General features: G+C 37.7%; 2 protein-coding genes across 5 annotated transcripts; one reads left to right on the plus strand and one right to left on the minus strand.

The window, feature by feature from the left end:
• Positions 1-127: 127 nt before the first annotated feature.
• On the plus strand, positions 128-1,482 carry LOC110160111 (40S ribosomal protein S27-like). The gene is made up of 4 exons (XM_020924729.2): positions 128-281; positions 710-818; positions 900-1,010; positions 1,101-1,482. The coding sequence occupies exons 1-4, from the start codon at positions 276-278 to the stop codon at positions 1,127-1,129; spliced, it is 255 nt and encodes an 84-aa protein (XP_020780388.1). The 5' UTR covers positions 128-275; the 3' UTR covers positions 1,130-1,482.
• tpm4a (tropomyosin 4a) lies at positions 1,344-15,296 on the minus strand. Of its 4 annotated transcripts, none has more exons than XM_020924723.2 (9): positions 14,969-15,274; positions 13,357-13,482; positions 4,649-4,782; positions 4,429-4,546; positions 4,219-4,289; positions 4,068-4,143; positions 3,421-3,483; positions 3,225-3,294; positions 1,344-2,331 (listed from the first exon to the last, which is right to left on the minus strand). In XM_020924723.2, the coding sequence occupies exons 1-9, from the start codon at positions 15,080-15,082 to the stop codon at positions 2,249-2,251; spliced, it is 855 nt and encodes a 284-aa protein (XP_020780382.1). In that variant the 5' UTR covers positions 15,083-15,274; the 3' UTR covers positions 1,344-2,248. The 4 variants fall into 4 exon arrangements, with proteins under 4 accessions (XP_020780382.1, XP_020780385.1, XP_020780384.1 ...); XM_020924725.2 differs by lacking the exon at positions 1,344-2,331 and adding an exon at positions 2,869-2,966 and having other exon boundaries at positions 14,969-15,296; XM_020924726.2 differs by lacking the exons at positions 13,357-13,482; positions 14,969-15,274 and adding an exon at positions 9,287-9,828.
• Positions 15,297-19,293: the final 3,997 nt, after the last annotated feature.

Consider the following 19,293-nt stretch of genomic DNA (forward strand, 5'->3'; position numbering starts at 1 on the left):
ATAAGAAGCATAACATATTTGGCTATTTATTAATATTTTATTTAAGAAACTGGCCTATTTAATTTGTTCAAGCCCTCCTTCCTCAAAATAAAATAAGAAAAGGTAATTAAAATAGCGTGCATCTGAGAGTCAGATGCATAAACCCCGCCTCATCGCTTCAGTCCTGCCCTTGACGCTCACCATCACAACAGCGACGAACCTGTGAGCAGAGCGCTTCAACTTCTGTCCCAACATCACATTTCATATTTGGACAAACTATTACTCCAGCAGCAGTCATGTCGGTGAGTAACATCATTTAATTTGATAGTTAGCCTTGCATATTGTGTGCCATCATTTTACAAAGCTTTCGAGTTGATAATACGCTATGGATACTTGGGCTATAAGAAGCTCCTTTAAGAAATCTTCAGCCCAGTAGAGTTTTTACTGAAGTTATATTTATATTTATTCACTGTTAATTATTATAAACAGGTTCGGTGAATTAAAAGTTAATTAAAAGAGTTAATCAATTTACGTTAGGCACAATACTAAAAATTAGACTTGTCCGGACATGTCTGCAGCACTTTTAAAGTACAATACTTGGAACAGCCTGTAGAGGGTGTCATTACTGATTATTCCAATTTGGCGTTAAACATTTTCAGTAATTTATTTTTTATTTTTTTTATGTATCGTAATATTAGTCTGAGTTTATACGTTTTGATTTGAATTGCAGCTGGCCAGAGATCTGATGCATCCTCTTTTCTCTGAGGAACGGAGACGACATAAGAAGAAGAGGCTAGTACAAAGACCAAACTCTTACTTTATGGATGTTAAATGTACAGGTTTGTGAGGTTCATTCATGATGTCAAACAAAATTTGTATTTGTGAAAAATTTTATCCTCCCTTTCATTTTAAACTTTCAGGTTGCTACAGAATCACCACCATTTTCAGCCATGCCCAGACAGTGGTCCCATGTGCTGGATGCTCCACAGTCCTTTGTCAGCCGTCAGGGGGGAAATGCAGACTCACTGAAGGTCAGACACGTTACAGTGTAGCAAAAATAATTTACATCATTTTATCAGTAATCTCTTCAAGAACAAGTGATTTTTTTTCCACATTCACAGGTTGTGCCTTCAGAAGGAAATATTCTTGAATATTCCTGGGAACAACATGGACATCCTGTCAGATTAATCCTCTGTATGTGATTGCAGTGGAGTGAATGCTGTCTTGCCATGGCTCACAACTTTACATTCCTGTAAAATGGGCCTGGTTTGGAGTATAGAAATAGCACTGTAACAGTGTAGCACTTATTATTTTAATCAAGATAGATAATGCAGTGTGATGATAGAAATTAACATATTACACCATGATTTTGTAAAAGATTTATTGACAAGAGGGGGTGGTGAGTGAACTTCTCAAATGGTCCCTGTTAAGACACTTAGCCGTGGTATGCTATAAAATCAGTCCATTATAAACTGAAATAAACAATAAGAGATGAATGACTAATTTCCGTGTGTTCTTTGGTCTTGAAATCCCATGGCAAATGTAAGTTATAAATTTCAAAAATCAATGCAACATTTTGCTAACCTTCATTCTACTATGTACAATCGGTGTCTGTTGATAAACTGATAGTCCAGTGATGAGGAGGGTTTACTTACTCTTGCCACTCTACTGTCATTGATGCAAAGTTTAATAGTTGGCTAAGATCAAACACTGCATTGTGATCTGCACATATCTGTGACAAAAATATGCGTTTTCACCAAGCACTGTATTTACAGTGTGTATAAAGTCTGCAAGATCACAATGCTGAACTACTGAACTGAGAGTCGGGTAAAGCACAACTGGTGAATACTTCAGATCACCACTAGGTGGCACTTGAGTCCATTTGATATAATGCTACATAATCCACCATTGAACACTGGACTAGCCATATCACTTTTAAATGATTGAAATTTAAATTTCTTAATTAACTGAATGTCACGTCGAGTCATCTTAAGTGGTTATGGTATTTCTACTTTATAAAGTCCTTCCTGGGGATAACATTGATAATTACAGCTAGACATACAAAAAGCATGGGATTCATAATAACTTCAGCATTAAAAAAATAAAAGTAAAATTGTGCCATAGAAAAAAAACTTTAAGAATAAGAATTAAGTTAATCCCCCTTTTACATGGGGTGAAAATATTTTACGGCTCAAAGTGTGGAATGGAGTCAAGCGCTGATGGAATGGTCCTTGGCGTATTCTTCATCTTCACCATCCTCTTAAGGTGTTTATAGGTTGTTCAGTTCCAGCAAAGTCTGGTCTAGGACTTGGTGCATGTTCAGGTTTTCCTCTTTGGCATGTGATAATTTCTCTGTAAAAAATATATATATAAAAAGAAGAACACTGTCAATGTATGAACATGAGGCAATGTACACAAGCTGCAATGTCAGGTCCTTTGTAGATCTGTCAAACATCATTCCTTATGAAAAAGAGGTGGTTTTAATGAACTGCTGTTTTGCATAATTGCTCTGGGTAGTTGTGCCACATGCAAAAATTTAAGAACACTGTGCTCAAAATGTTAAAGACTACCAACATGTCACATCTATGTGCATGTTAGTGTTTGTGAAGCAAGCTGGAAATATGTAGAAAGAGGCACTCAAAAAAATTAACAATTCTCACCTTAAGAAAAATAATTTGATAATAGGAATAGAAAGAACTCAAAAAACCTAGGTTGTTCCCTGTTCGAGATGCTGTAACAGTTACAAACAACTGCCTAATGGTAACGTATTAAAGAGTGATATCAATGTTGTAGAAAGAAGAGTTATTTTTAATCCTTTTTTTCTGCAAAGTGCAAGGAGAGAAGGCACATATAAGAGTAGCCACAGAAACATTTAGACAGAAATCAGATGAACACAGAAAGCATCTACAGAGATGTCATGTCATTGAGGGCATGGTCCAGCTCCTCACTAATGGCCTTGTACTTGAGCTTCTGAGCATACAACTCGTCTGGAGGGCAGCAGGTGGAAAGGACAGCCACAAGAAATGCAAGAAAAGGGACAGGCCGAGATGAAGAAGACCAGAGGAAGAAGACAAAATGTAGATCAGTAATTAAGAAAAAGCACATTGAATGAGATGACACATAGTAGTTTCAACAATATTTAAATTTTACGGTAACTTAAAGTAAAAAAAATGATACTGATATATATATATATATGTGTGTGTGTGTGTATAAAGTCCTCATGTAATGCTGTGAGTGTCTCATACCTTCAAGATCGTCAATGGACTTTTCCAATTTGGCCACACTTCTCTCTGCAAACTCTGCACGAGTCTCAGCCTGACCACAAGACAAACACATGACATGAGGAAAACACACAATAAACTCCACATGCTACACTACTATTAGGCTTTAGATTATGCATTTATGTGTGCTGTCATTGAAACATGTGAAAACTGGTCTCACCTCCTTCAATTTGTCGGTTAGGACTTTGATTTCTTCTTCATATTTGTCTTCTTTTTCTGAGTACTATAACCAGAAATACATATAGACAAATTGTAATTTTTTGACACTATATTGCATGTTGACAGTGATGGGAAGAATACTTTCAAAATGTATTTAGTTACAAAATACTGATTACTTGCATTAAAATGTATTTTGTAACATAACATAACCGTTACATGGTCCCTTCAGTGTATTCTGAATACTTTGAATACTTTCACACAGAGTTGCACAGAAATTATAGTGTGAAGATGTAACATAGTATTAAAAACAGCTTTATATTTGTTTCACCATTTGCGATGCATTTATTTATCACTGATTAGAGAAGGAAAAATCACACATGTACTCACCACAAGAGCAGTGTTATATATATTTTCTGTGCAGTATATAGCATATATATAATTCTGTGCAGTTTGAGGCCTAAATTGACTGATCAAGCACTGCCATCTATTCCTTTGATTTTAGATACGGAACTGCATTTTGAGAACAACAAAATGAAACAGCAACTGTACTATTACAATTACTCAGACTTAGTATTCAGAATACATATTCTCTGTACATGTATCCCAACATTGCATGTTGATCATAAACATGTGTCATATGACACTCACCTTCTCAGCCTGTGCTTCTAAAGACTTGAGATTGTTGGTCACATTTTTCAGCTCCTCCTCCAGATCGCTAGCTTTACTGTAGAAGCAAATATCGTAAATAAAAGTGACTGACTTACTACTTAAGTTTGTGAGTTTTTTCTTCTGTGCTTACCATTCTGAGAGCTCAGCCCTTTCTTCAGCCCTTTCCAGCTCTCCTTCCAGGATCACCAGCTTACGAGCCACCTGGACACAAGAGGCAAGCAGAGATAGTTTCACTATTAACAAGACACTGACCATTAAACAAAGACAGACAGAATACAATCAGAATATTTGGGTCTGATGCTTCAATGCACATAAAAAATTGCTACCCATGGTCACTCACCTCTTCATATTTACGGTCTGCCTCCTCTGCAATGTGTTTGGCCTCCTTCAGCTGCATCTCCTGGATCTCCATCTTCTCCTCATCCTTCATTGCTCTGTTTTCAATAACTTTCATACCCCTGATGGGACAGAACAAATTAAAAAAAAAATAACGTTTTGTCCTTTTTTAGTGGGTTGCATTAATAAGTTCACAAATAACATCAATTATAACATATACAAACCTCTCGCTCTCATCTGCAGCCTTCTCTGCCTCCTCCAGTTTTTGCAGGGCTGTGGCAAGTCTTTCTTGGGCTCGGTCCAACTCTTCTTCCACAAGCTGGATTCTTCGGTTCAAACCAGCTACATCAGCCTCCGCCTAATAGAAGAAAGCACAAGTAATTTTTACTAACTATTAATCAATGTTTTCAAATAAGACTATTTGTGGATAGAAACTGATCAAGTAACAATACTAATCCCTACTATTCAAACGCATATTTACAAAAGCATGCAGCCAAATTCAAAGCCTTGGCTAGTATTCTTGTTTCAATATTATTATGCATACAAAACACAATTAACTGCTGATATTAAAGAATTATGTCATAAGAATACTACACATATAGATGCCATCAACATTCAAAAGTCTAAATGCAAAGGATAAGGCTGAAAGATTACGCACCATATGAACAACAATGTAACTGTAAAAACACAGTATTTGTAAACCCTGTATTATATTTCAATAACAATAATCAGGAATTTTATAGCCTAAATATGTTTCGTTCTTTTCATCTTCAAAAACAACATCTTTCAAAATCTCTCCCACCTCCAATATATGTCAAAATTTAGTATGTCGGTGGTTATATACTCGTGAGTCATAGAGTTCAGAGGTTAGTATGATAACTTAAACAACATTCCAAGTACAAGCAAATGTGAGTCAAAAAAAAAAAAAAATAGAGGGAACGACTGTTAAATTAAGCATGTTCTGTCTGCTCTGCTCATTTTAATGTTTATATATATATTTTCTTTTCTTAAGTGCTGACCAGTTGGCCTTCTTGGGTGTGATATGAGAGAGGAAACATCTGTCAAAGTTAAATTGTCTCAAAACAGTCAGAAAGGGATGCTGCCGTAACCTAATCTAAACATAACTCGTAAATCAGTCCACCACCATCTTGAAATCTATTTAGCAATGTGTTCTACATAAGCATACATCTGTTGACGCCACATCTGCTGCATGAAGCGCCAAGCTGAATTAAACCAGGGCCTTGAATAACAGATACTATTACTTCCTGATTCCCAAGTGAATCAATGTGCTCCGAGGAATGCTGTCTGCACACAAACAAACCTGCTATTCATCCACTTTAATTCAGCAAAAATAGCACATTACACACACACAGTCACACACATACAACAAGGCTCTTGAAGCTCAATAGATATTAGTTGTAAACCCTAACCCCATCACAACCATACCACCATGCTGGTAAAACATAACATTTACTATCAGTATCTAATCTTTGATCACATTCACACAAATACACACGGGGAATTCCCTTCTAGACAGAGGCAGCCTTGTTGCAAATAAAGAACAGAAAAATCAGGCCCATAGGTTTAAGTCAATGCAATAATATCGAGGTGCAATTTATGCAGAGAACTATTCTAATAATAATATTTAGTTTTAAATTATTAATCGCTATGGCCACAGTCTTAATTTTTCATCATTCTGAAACCCATGGACAGTCTGATTTTGAGGAATAACACCATGGTAACCAAAGGGGAATCCTGAAACAGTTGACAGGAAGTCTTCTGTAGCTTTATTCTTTCATTTCCTCTCTTTTGTGTTCTCTGTGTCATACGATTTCTCTGCTTCTTCGGCACCCACTTTACATTCTTTAGCCCACATCGATGCCTTATATGGTAAAACTATGGAGAAAGTTTGTGGTATCTGCATGCTTTTGGTCATAAACACAAATCCTATAGTCATACACTTGGAACACTTTGGAAAGCGAAACAAACTACTACTTGCTAATTTATTCCACTCATCTTGACATTGTTTATTTAGTAGCACTGCTTAATGTTGGTAATGTCAGTATCCAGCCTTCCATCAGGAAACAGAACACTTCATAAGGGACTTACAAAAGAAACAAGTAGGTGAGTGTGATATTAAGTGAAGCAAAGGAGAGGTGAAAAGAAAATCTAATTACTGGCTGATTCAGGGCAGTGGGCTAATGAGCTGCACAGTGCTGTTAGCCCTGAGTTATTTTTGACACTGCACCATACACAAAGTACAGTGACTGCAATGGTACAGCCTGTAAAATATGTGTTCAATAAATTACAACATTTACACTTTCTTTCTTGATTGTCCTGTTTTGTTAAGAATGCAATCTGTAGTTTATGTTGTGGTCCCTGAACAAACTGAGGTTAGCTTTTCACAGGCCAACTGTAAACACCCTTGTTATAACTGCAGTGCCCCTTTCAGGATGGTAAATGGCGTTCTGAATGTGTGCCCAGATGTGCTCATAAAACCAATGGACATACACACAGAAAACACAATACAAGAAATGGTAATATAATACACTCCATTATAATTATTATAAAGTTTCAACAAACATTCACTTTCCAGTTGCTATAAAAGAGAAAAATGTATTGCTATTTCTTAACTACAGAAACTTTGGTCTGTGGCTGAGCTGCAGTGACCATGCTTTAGAGTTCCCCACCAGAGCCAAACCGGACACAAGCTAACATGTGGCAGTTATAGTTGGAAAGTTCAGCATTCCCACAGAAAACTATGAAATCAAGAGGAATTTTTCCATTAAATCTGCTGGAGACATGCAAGGTCCAGAACACACTTTTTATGATCATCATCCATAATTAAAAAGCAATACTTCTTCACCGTTAGGGATTGTTTGATTAGACCACCTTATAATCCTATTTCATGCAATACTACAATAATAATAATGTGTAACGACAATATACGAGAAGGTTAACACTTTCTGATATTAATGGGCCAGACATCATGAATACAATGGACTTTAAATGTATGTACATCTTGGATTGGGGGTAAGAGATAGGAAGTGCACAGGAAGTGTGTACCATGAGTCGGCAGACAACATCCTGGGAGGGGCTGTACTGCTGTGTTTACCAATGATAGCTGCACTGATAGATCAATGGAGGTGTAACTTCCCTAATGTGGTCTGAGGAAGTTAAAGTACCATATAACAAGAGCATCTTTGAATGTAAGAAATACAAAATCACAGTGACAGCTGCTGTGTGAATTGCCGATGCCAAAACAAGCAAAACAATTAATGAGTTACCACATTTTAATAAATAGGTCCTACAGCCTCAAATGCAGTAATGTTCAATCAATGATGCAACTGTTTGTCTCAATTTTTTACTGAAATACTTCCCCAGTCTTGTGTCAATGCATTACAATTACAAAAAATGGCAAGGATATCAGAAATAAAACTGACAATTTAATGTAATGAAAGAATTACCTGAAAACCACACCAGAAATAACATGCTATAATCAGTTTACACTACAATGTCAATGTGGCTAATAGTTTTTTTTATTTTTTTTATTTTGTAGCATCCACATTTTCAAATAGTGATTCATTACCTTAACGGGCACAGTGAGGTTCCTGTTTTGATCTTACTGCCAAAGAAAGGCTTTTTGTGCCAAGGAATCTCTTCAGGTCAGTCTAATTATTCACATATGGGACCACACCACACACAGACACACACACACATACACCAATAGCTGACTCTTCGTCTTCACATTAAACAAAAACTTGTAACTAGAGTTCAGCAATATCTATTAGCCTAATCTATTCCCTTTTCCACTGTTTAAACATGAATACACAATTGTAAATCACTTATTTAAATTGGAAAAGTTGGTAACATAACATAATCTGAGGAAGATGTTCTGCTAGGAAAGTGTCCCACTGATTGCAGTCACTGACTGAGCAAACAACAAATTGTTCAATGGTGGCCACTGACTCAATAGTAACCAATCAAACAAAGGCCGTCTTGCCCTTTTCATCATCACAGCCACTCCTTCCTCCCTTACTCTCCCTCAGTCACTTCTAGGCCAACATTTGTCCTATGATTAACTAATTGTCATAAAGAGTCATGTGAAACTGGCTGGGAATGCCATTTATCTGCACTGCTAAGCACTTCCCAGGGCTATAAAAATATGGGTGAAAAAGAAGCAGGTGCCCAAGAGCCTGATGAGTCTTCAGTCAATGGATGAGATTGGTTTTACTGGCCAGCCAAAACCACACACTTTAACAATACTGGGACTGGGTTAGGCAGTGAGACCGGTGCATAGGCTAAGTCTATAAATTTGCCTGTAAATGACAGCCTATGATTTTGTGCATGAGACAGTGTTTCCCCAAGTTCAAGGGGATTCCTAATAATAGTGTGGTAACTAGTAATTTCCTATCTGCCGTGTGTTGTGATTATATTGAGCCTGCCACCTCCAAGACTGATACCCAAGTCCCACTTAAGTCTACAACAGAGTCAAGGCACCAAGTTGGGGCACCACGTAATAATACTAAATACCTAAATGCATCCACCAATGTTTTTAGTTTTTATTCTCTAAAGATAACAACTGTCTACGTGGTCCCATTTTCAGTGGCTGTGCGTAACGGCTTAGTCAGCACGCACTGGGCATGCGCATAGAACTGTAGGAATCCAAACTTTTTTCGCCAGACCAACGCCTTGCATTGTGGCCCAATCACGCCCGCGAATGAATTAACCTGCGACAACTGTTTAAAACACTGTAATAAAAAGTCCCCAAACGCAATGCTCACAGGTAGCGGTTAAGGAGTTAAGCAGTGGCAGGCGACCACTAATGTTACGCGATAGTTGGGAGTATAAATTTGTCTCACATTTTCTCGCTGGTCTCGTTCTCTGTCCAGCTCTCTCTGTAGGTTTTGAGCCCGCTCCTCTGCGTCGTCCGCTTGCTGCTGCAAACACTGGATCTTTCTCTTCACGGAATCCAAGGAGTTGACACCACCTGCCATCGTTGCGCACTACTTTTGATAAGACTACGCGAAGAAAGTAAGAAAAGGTTGTGCAAAAATATCGGATACCGACTCGTGTGCTCTGCTTATTTGTCCTGAAATATGAAAGACTGGGGTAAAAGTGAAAAAGCTTCAAAAATAGTCAATGTCCGATCAAGTCTTTGAATGGGAAAGGATAGTTCGAGTGCAACAAAAGTTACATAACCAGGATAGCCTATTGGAACGCTTAGTGATGTCCAAAAGTGTCTTCTGGTCGTCTGGAATGTAAAGTTGGTGTGCTTGGTTAAAAGTTGTCCCCGGGAATGTAGCAGTTTTGGTCCGGACACTTGGAGGTAAGAGCAGGATTAAAAAGAGCCTGCTCGATGTGCGGAACCCGGAGCGCCAGTCTGTGCCCAAGAGAGAGAAGGTCGGCGCAATGGCGTCACCGGGGGCGGGGCCTGGGTTAAGGCTCGATGCCGTGATCGTAGACCGTATAGGCCTAGTCTATGGCTGTGACTGATGTGATCGCTGAGTAATTGAAAAGGAATGAACGTAGAGACAAATTCTTTTACAGCATTTGCACGCCGACGCCTGGCACTGTTTTAGATGTAGGCCTACCCTAATGTTGGTCTTTAGGGATTATTCCTATTCTTTTATTTTACAATGGGCAATTAAGCCTGTTGACTGCATAGATCTATAATCATAAATGTAGCCTATAATAATATCAATTTAGATATTTCGAACAAAAGAGCAAAATAAAGAGATTATTGATTAATTAATCAATAAATAACCAATATAAAGACAAATTTTTTTTCAGAAGAGATTAAAATTGTTGCGATATTTTTTGCAATGTTGTTTATGAAAATTACATACTGTGCTTTTACGTAGCCTATTATAAGACCAACATAAAAAGAGAGTCTATTATGCATAATAAAATAAAAACAACACAACTGTCTCAATGACAGACAGTGCAACACCTGTTTGCTCACAGACATATTTGCTGCTCATTGTCATTGCTCATTCAAACAGGTTTGAATCATGTCGTTCTGGGCAGGCAGCCTGTCCTGCCCTGTGTACTTAGAGTTTCCTATTCACATAATAGGCCTATTAGCAAGCATGTTGGCTCAATGGGCAAGTAGGCCAGTCACTCCAGCTCTCACAGTCCAGCCAGGCTTCAGCCCTAAATGGTCTTACTGTAGCTCACTAGAAGCAATCTCCCCGATTTCATCTGCCGATCAAGCCCTTACCGAGGAACAGCTTGGAGCATTGATTTCATTAGAGACAGGAGTGTGGTGCTTGCTGTTTGTCTTAGCTGCATTCTTCAAATACCAGAACAACCCCCTACACCCCCACTCTGTGTGCTGCCCTTCCAAATACTGTCGACAATACTCCTTTCTCTGTAACTGTAACTGTACCGGCTGTTCAAACAACACTCATTAATTTAAGTTCTCTAATGTATATATTTCATGCAGCGGCATGGACTGTTTACATCTCTCACCTATTGACCTATTATACCAGTAAGAATAGCTCTTTATGAAGGTCAGTTGTTTGTTCAATGGTCTTTATGTTGTTCTTTCTCATGGCCCTCCAGTTTTTTGTTTTTTTTTATGGATGTGATCGGGTGGTCCCTATGTGAATTCAGACATTTAATGACGTGACTGACTGCTGCTTTTGATTATATGGGAGAATATTCTAGTAGTAATAGAGGCTTGCATTAGCAATATAGCAATTCTTACATACAGTTTTCTTCTTTTTGGCTGTATGAATGAATATATAGCTACAGTTCTTAATGCCAACTTTAGCGGCCAATCATCTTAAAGGGGTTGATTATTCAAACAGATATTTTCAGGTTAAGTGGATGCTTAATATGAATGGTAAGATCTGGGCCACTTTTCCCTGTAGTGTGAATCCAGCCTCTCAGTCCAAGTCCTTTTGTCAGACAGTCCACTTGACCCACTTTACAAACGCAGCTATTCTGAGTTTGTTGAATCAGTGTGTGAGGAGACACTGTGGCCCAGGTTTTTACAGTCTGTAGCCTATAATTCAGACACTTCCTTCTTTTAGTGCAGCCCCATGTTTCCATGGGATTTCCTCCACAAGTTTTACACAATGCCACATCTTGGGGCACGGAGAATGAGATGTTTATTTTACAGCAAAGTAGCTCCCCTTTTTACTGCATTTGTGGGTTGTAACTATTCTCTGTAATATACAGGTATATTTTAAAAGAGCTTGACATGCATAAAACAGGATTATTTGCTGTGTTGATTGAAGTCAGTGTAATAATATGGTATGGTAACTCTTCTGATGATCTTATTTTAATACTTGCTCCAAATCTTAATTATGTTTGAAGTTCTCTTTTTACATTTATTAAAAATGGTTCTTTTACTGTACCACAGTGACAATAAAGCATGAACATTCTTACATTTATTTTTAATTATCTTAAACTATTTTTTGAGATTTAGTACTTTGACTAGAGTACAGATTTACTGCTTTTCTTGCTGGCATTAATATTACTGCAGCAGCATATCACAAGCTCACTGGTATGAGTAGATTCCCAGTTAAATTAGATGTTGCTGAGTTGTCCACATACACTCATGTGCATGATTGTCAGAAACCCACTGAGGTTTGTGTTGCTGCCAACTATCTCAAATATGATCCTTTACCCAGATTGCACATAATTAGCCACAGCAGCACTGGTTTTCCAATGTTACGCTACATTTACCAAAGTTATTTCAGTGTACACGCATATGCACTTAAACCATGGTTGTTCTGATAACTTTGTACAACTCCTCCACCCTATCGTCTCCTAGCCTGAGCTTGACTGTTGTGCGTTGGGGCCAGGCTTGAGTGCAAACCAAACTGAGTGAGAGTGTATCAGGGTTTCAAAAGGGTGCAGAGACAATGCACTTCCATTAAAGGTCCCATATTACACTATTTTTTTTAATCTATGTTATAATGTTGTTTCCTCATCAAAAACATACCTGGAGTTGTGTTTTGTTCCAGTCACATGTTTAACACACAAACCCTGCTTATTTAGGCTGAGTTCTTCTCTCAAAAGGAAAACACACTATCCATCTTATGATGTCATGTGGTAATACAGGAAGTGTGTTTTTAAACTCCATACATCTTCACTAGAATCATTTGTATAAATTCAGCCATGGAATTGTATCTCTCTACTGAACTAAAGTTAAAAAAGGTAAAACTACTGCTTCATGACATCACACGGTGAAAGAGAGCATTTTGAGCTTTGGAGATGTAGACAGGCTTAGTCAAAGGATTACTCAAATGTGTGAATGAAACAAAACAGAACTCTGGGTATTTTTTTGAGGCAGTAACAAGGTTTGGCTTGGTAACTGCTTTCAGCTCATGAGAGTAAATTTTGTGTAATAGAAGTGTCATTAGTTACATACCTAAAATGAGGGTGCAGACACTAGGTGGGGTTACATTGCACCCTTTTGCACTTCTGTAGACCAGGCCTGGTTGAGGCTAGCTGTGGTTTATCAAAACGCTCACCTTTCAGTGGCTACAATGGAATGTAAGGTTTCTGAATGGTTCTGAAGCCTTCACACTGGATCAAAGTGAACTCACAGCTGGTACTGGATTATTCAAAGTCCAGTTGCATGGGGCATATATAGAGCTAGTTTTCCCATAGTGCCATGGAAACTCAAGTGTTGTGTATCCATGTTGCCAGGAGTAGAGGTTCCACAACAAAAGAAAAAAAAAAAAACAATACAGGTGCAATTTAGGGCAAGAATATTGTGGTCTTGAAACAAAATACATACTTTGTGATTGTAGTACTAGTCAAAGTATTGTAGTAGCAGTAGTAGTAGTGACAATGCTGTTGTTGGATTTGTAGTCATGGTAATGTGCTCTACAAATAAACTTTATTGATTGTTAAATTAAGTATTTATTATTTTATATAGAGAGAAATCCTAGATGGATTTTTTTTTACTCACATCTGCAGCTTTCTTCTCAGACAGTTCCAGTTTTTCCTGAGCGTCTTTGAGCCCTTCTGAGAATTTGTCTAGTTCATCTTCAGTCTGCTTCATCTTCTTCTGCAGATCGATCAGTTCCTCCTCCAACTACAAAAAATGTTAACAAGTGAGCCATTAACATGGTTTTCTGTACCCATACTTTATAATATGCTGAATATTTTATACATTAATTGTAAAACTAGTATTGGAATTAAATACTCATACTCAAGTATTTATTTATTTTTTTTTTTTAAATAGGCCAGAATTAAATCATTCCTTAATAGTTTTTGAATGGCTTAGGTCTATATCTTTGCCACATATAGTTGTAATAATAAAGAAACTTCTTCAGTATGATGACATATGCAGGATACTGATAAAGCTATTTTGGTAGCGGCTCATGCTTGAAGTTGTTTAAGCGTTAATGGCTTCCTATCAGTCTCTCGTGACATAAATGGTGGTATGCAGAGGCTAATCTTCTTTACAAATACCACTGAAGCCCATGTGTGTCCACAGTGAGTTAAGTGTTTGGCCTAATCAGTATCCCCCCTGAGAAGAGCTGCCGATAATCCCCATGAATTCCACACTGTCATTGTCTGTAGGTCACACAGAGACCGAGGTAATGATAACTTTAACTAGAGCCTTAATAAGTATGGGCACTATTTGCATGTGTGCCAATGGAGACAGTAAGCCATGTGTTGTGTTTGACATTAGACTTCCAGATGGACACTGGACATAATCTTTATTACCTCAGACTAATGAGATGTCACCCTCTTCACCTTGCTCGAACAGTGGGTGGTTCGAGCCAAAATACCAACCAACCAGTATGGATTCTTCTTGTCCAAAATGCTATTACATTACATATTACATTACACAAAAATACACTTTGCTGTTCGACTCATTAGACTATAATTAATGGCTTTGAGGTTCATTGGTTGAAACATTTACCCTTCAACTACAGGGGGTGTAACATTGATGCACGTTTAAACTTTATATTAAAGGTGCTCTATACACTGCTTTTCCAGTGTATGCTAACTTGTTGTTGTTTTGTCTGGAATGTCCAATAGTAGTGCATTAAACTAATCCATCTGTATGGAAATAAGCATGTGATGCAACTAGGCCAAGTTATGGAAAGGTGGCTCTGTACTCACAGAAAGAATGCATGTTTTCAAGGTATTTCTTAGCAAAAACATCTGTAATTGAACAGTTCAGTTCAATATATATTTAATTCCATTTTGTGAAAAATTACAAGCACAAGAATTACATCTTTTTTTTCACCAAAAAATTGACAGTGCACCAAAAATCATTAGCTATATGGCAATTGCTGTGAGGGCAAAATATGATCATGTCCTTGTATGAAAGCCATTGCTAAAAGTACATGTATTATTTTCACATATACAACTCACTGTTGTGAAGCAGTTTACTTTGTGGCGGTATGTTTGGTATGGTGTAAACCAGCTTATATTAACAGCTTAACCACTTCAAGTCACACTCCACTTACAAAGTGTATACATTTTCAGTATTATGACAAGTTCATCTTTTTGCATACCTTTTCTTACACTTTTACTACTGTTTGCTACACATCAAAATCTCCCACCTGTTTACATTTATCCTCTGCTGCTTTCTTGTCTGTCTCCGCCTGTTCTGCCCGGTCGATGGCATTCTCCTTGTCCAACTTCAGCATTTGCATCTTCTTCTTGATGGCCTCCATGGTTGTGGTTCCTCTTTGAGATTATCTAAGATGATGTTAAGAAGTAGCTTGGTGCTGTGTCTTGCTTAGGGTGAGTTGAAAAGCAGCCGTGAAGGGTTTAACAAAGTTAAAGAGAAGGAAATGCAAGAGGGAGGAAAGCTAGGCAGAAGTGAGCAGGGATGGAGAGCAGGAGCCCTATATGGGTAGCACCAAAACCTGCCTCTGCTTTCTGATCACCTCCCTCTCTCTCCCAATGCACCCATCCACTCAGCACTCAGCATCCACTTCACCACGGCTATCGCAACACTCATACAAGGGCTTTCTAAACACAGGAGCAGCCAGGCCTGGGACCACAGCTCCTCTCCTTATTTGGGATGCTGCATGGAGACAGGCACCAGGCAAGAGGGAGACACAGAGGTGCAGGTTTCCACATATAACTTAGCGGATAACACATATAACAGTGCTCGTAAACCTTATCGAACACTCAAGGGGAACTCAGAGATGTTTAGAAATGTTCATACTAGTGAAAGACATAATACCTCGAAAAGTAGAAGGTGTCATTTCTTTTACAGAGATGGTTCCCTGTACCTTTTAGATTTTACTAAGCAAACATGGACCAAAAATTAGTTCTGTGAGTAGATATGAAAATACTATTGATAAAAATGACATGGCTTCATAGACACTGGATAGTGATAGTGAGGTACTTCATAAGCTGTATAAAGCATGACAACCTATGTACTTAATGCAGTTAGTAATGTAAAGGTCCATCACAAACCATGTGTTCTCTTTGTACCAGCACCAGTTTAGTGTATCTTCGTATAATGTCACTATATACAAGTCCTTCACAGTCTTATTTTTTATTAGGAAATATGTGATTACCTATAGAATATAACACTGTGCCTGTATAGATTGACTTAAAGGTCCCTGAAGGTGTATGATTTGTTGTTACTTAGTCTCATATTTATTTATGTTCAATAGTGGATGTTTGTTGGGGCTTTTGTTGCTGTGTTGTCTCTTCTTTGTGTTAAAAAATGTGAGCCCCTGTTTCAATGGGCACAATAAAGGATTTTCTTATTCATTTGTGTTGATAATGCTTTAGACATATCTACCTTGTACCATAAGTACATAAGTACAGAATATTATATCTCACCAGTCTTGTGCATATTTTTTAAATAAGTAAATGATATAAAATTGAGCACTTTAATGAGCACCTTCTTGTACACTTTAGGAATATTATTATCCCGTTTGCTGTAAACTGAAAAATCGCATATTGCCTCTTGCCTCACATGACTTTCATTCTTGGCAACTGCTCCCCACCACTCCGACCGAGTAAATACATTATAGACATTGCTGAGATAGCTGTGAAACCAAAAGCAGCAACATTATCCCATTACAATGTGAATGGAACAAATGGTTGTGTCTCAGTGTTTCATCTTCATACCAGCATAGAAATGTGTTGAAACTATCTAAGGCAAATGCATTATAACCATGTCATCATTAGAGAGATCATTACATAATCTTCACCATACAGGGGCATTCATGAGTAGAGGAATGTGGACCTTTTGACTAATCCTTCTGCTGCATTAGTACTCTACAAAGCATCTGTTTCCTCTGCTATTTGCAACACAGTTTTAATATATGAGTATCAAGTGAAATAAGCAGTTTACAATGTGGATGAAGGTGTTAAAAGCATTCACAGATGTTTGGCTTCAAAATGCTGAAAAAACAAGAACAGAAAAAGACAGGAATTGTAAGTCTCGACCACCAGAAAGAGCTATGGCTTAAAATGACAGTAAATTTCAGCAAATATTATGAGCACTTTGTAAATGGATAGACAAATATGGTGAGATTTGCCTGACGCCAGTATTAGCTTTTTTTTTTTTTTTTTTTTTTTTTTTTTTTGGATGGAAAAAAGGAAGATTGTGAAGGTTACAAAAGAAGCAAAAGATTGGCATTTTTATACTGCCCGTCTTATGGTTAAGTGGTTGCTGCTGTTAACATACAAAATCACAAAGGTACAAAATCAAAGTCAAGAGAAGCAAAGTTTGGACAGAAAATGGGTCTGTCAGATGTTCTTAAGAAGGTTTTAGATGATGAGTACTTACTGCACTACATTTTTGTATATACAGTTAAGAAGAATATCTACAGGTAACCAATGACTTCTTTCACAGGAAGACCTGTAGTTATAAACCATAGCATCAAGGTTCAGTCGATGAAGTTGTAGCTTATCAAGTGTGGGCAGAAACAGGAACTTAAAACTACAACACCACACCGCAGGGCATTATTCATTCATTTACATTCTGAATTGCAGTTGTCTCTTGTGTGCTTTGACTTTTAGCATACATTTACCCACATATTATATTAAATGTAAAGGTACGACTGTCAGATCAAAGAGAAGAAAGATACAGAAAGTATTATCGTTATAATAATAATAATACATCAGATTTATATAGTGCTTTTTTGGACACTCAAAGACGCTTAGTTATATAGTTATAAAAGAGACCTATTATATGTGCGTTTAACTCAGAAAAGACCACTATAGCTGTGCAGTAGGTATTGTGTGCACTGTTGTGGCCTGGGGCACAAACACCTGGTCTGGTTGGTAGTGACACATTCAGAGCCAGATGTGCATCGTCTGTGTGTGTCTGGCCTGAACATGCACGATGTGATGTCACAGATCTTTGTGCCTCACCTTAGATAACTTAAATAACTCTACTACCCCTGAACTATTTGGACACAAATAACAAATCAGATAAGGATTTGCAAGTCTGTTACCTCCAGGTCAAGATTCATCACACTCCTTTTTACTACTTCAAACAATGTTGTCTGACAGAGTTTTTGAGTATATTTTTCATATGTGGCTTTTGCATGAAGTTTGGCTTGAAATAATTACTTTTCTGAGGAATACGACATTAGTGTGTGGCTGGGCTTTTGCTGAAGTCACAGAACTATGCATATGCGTGTATCATTTAAAACAGTCTTAACATTAACACTGCAGGCACCTGCTCAGACCTGCAGCGCTGGTGGGTCCTTCACATGAAAAGAGTGAAACAGGTTTCCTCTGCTGAACCTCACAGTGACATCAGAGACAGTGACGTGTTTCACCGTGAGCCTCGGTGTGATTTTACAAAGCAGGACAGATGCCAACAAGTTTAGGTTATCCAGTGTCCCAGTTAAATAATATTAAACGCATAAAGTGTAGTTACAATTGCCTACATTACCCCAGCTGTCCCCAAAAAATATATATATATATTGTTTACTTTTAACGTATAGTACTCTTTACTACTTGCCAGTGTAGCAGGTATGTGTATGATGCTTATTAGAACTTAGATATTATACCAGTATCACTTAAAGGGTCCATGTTACGCTATTTTCTGATCTATGTTATAATGTTGTTTTCTCATCAGAAACATACTTGGAGTTGTGTTTTGTTTCATTCCCACATGTTTAACATACAAACCACAAATATTTCTAGTTCTTCTCTCAAACAGAAAAGACTCTGTTCCACCTTGTGATGTCATGTGGTAATATAGGAAGTGTACCACTGTGTTTTTAAACTCCAGACATTGACTAAAATCATTTGGATAATTTCAGCCCTGTAATTGCCTGTCTCTACTGAACTGAAGGTAAAATGTGCTGTTAACTTGAAAACTACCACTTTATGACATGACAAGGTGGGACAGAGCATTCTGAGCTTTGGAGATGTAGACTAATTATGCAGGATTACTCAAACATGTCTGAATGAAACAAAACAGAATTCCAGACATGTTTTTGAGGAGGTAACAGCAGTATAACATGGCTTAAAGCTCACAAAAGACAATTTTGAGTAATAGAGGACCTTTTGTTTAAATTATGTGTTTATTAATTCAGGTGACTATTCCAGGCAATAGTATAGGCCTCAGGTGCAACACACGACAATGACCAATGAGACGCCGACTGTCTGATGTGGTGTAACACCTGTAATAATGTCTTGGTAAAATAATAGTCTAATTCCCGGTGGATTATCTATTAGTGATGAGCTCATACCAGCATGGTGACAGAGGACTGTGTCTCATCATCTCATCGCCTCAGCCTGTTGCTGCACAAACCATATAAGGACTGCACTCACTCACTGTATTTGAATAGCAGCATATTCCTTACTGCGTAGACTGAGGAAGCCCTGAAATTCTTTTATAGTTTATTACTGTTACATTATCAGTGATCAGTCTCCTATCTGTTTTCTTTTTCACCAA

Source organism: Boleophthalmus pectinirostris, unplaced genomic scaffold (genome assembly GCF_026225935.1).
Source record: "Boleophthalmus pectinirostris isolate CB_2022bp ecotype Guang Dong unplaced genomic scaffold, ASM2622593v1 HiC_scaffold_7, whole genome shotgun sequence".
Taxonomy (NCBI): domain Eukaryota; kingdom Metazoa; phylum Chordata; class Actinopteri; order Gobiiformes; family Gobiidae; genus Boleophthalmus; species Boleophthalmus pectinirostris.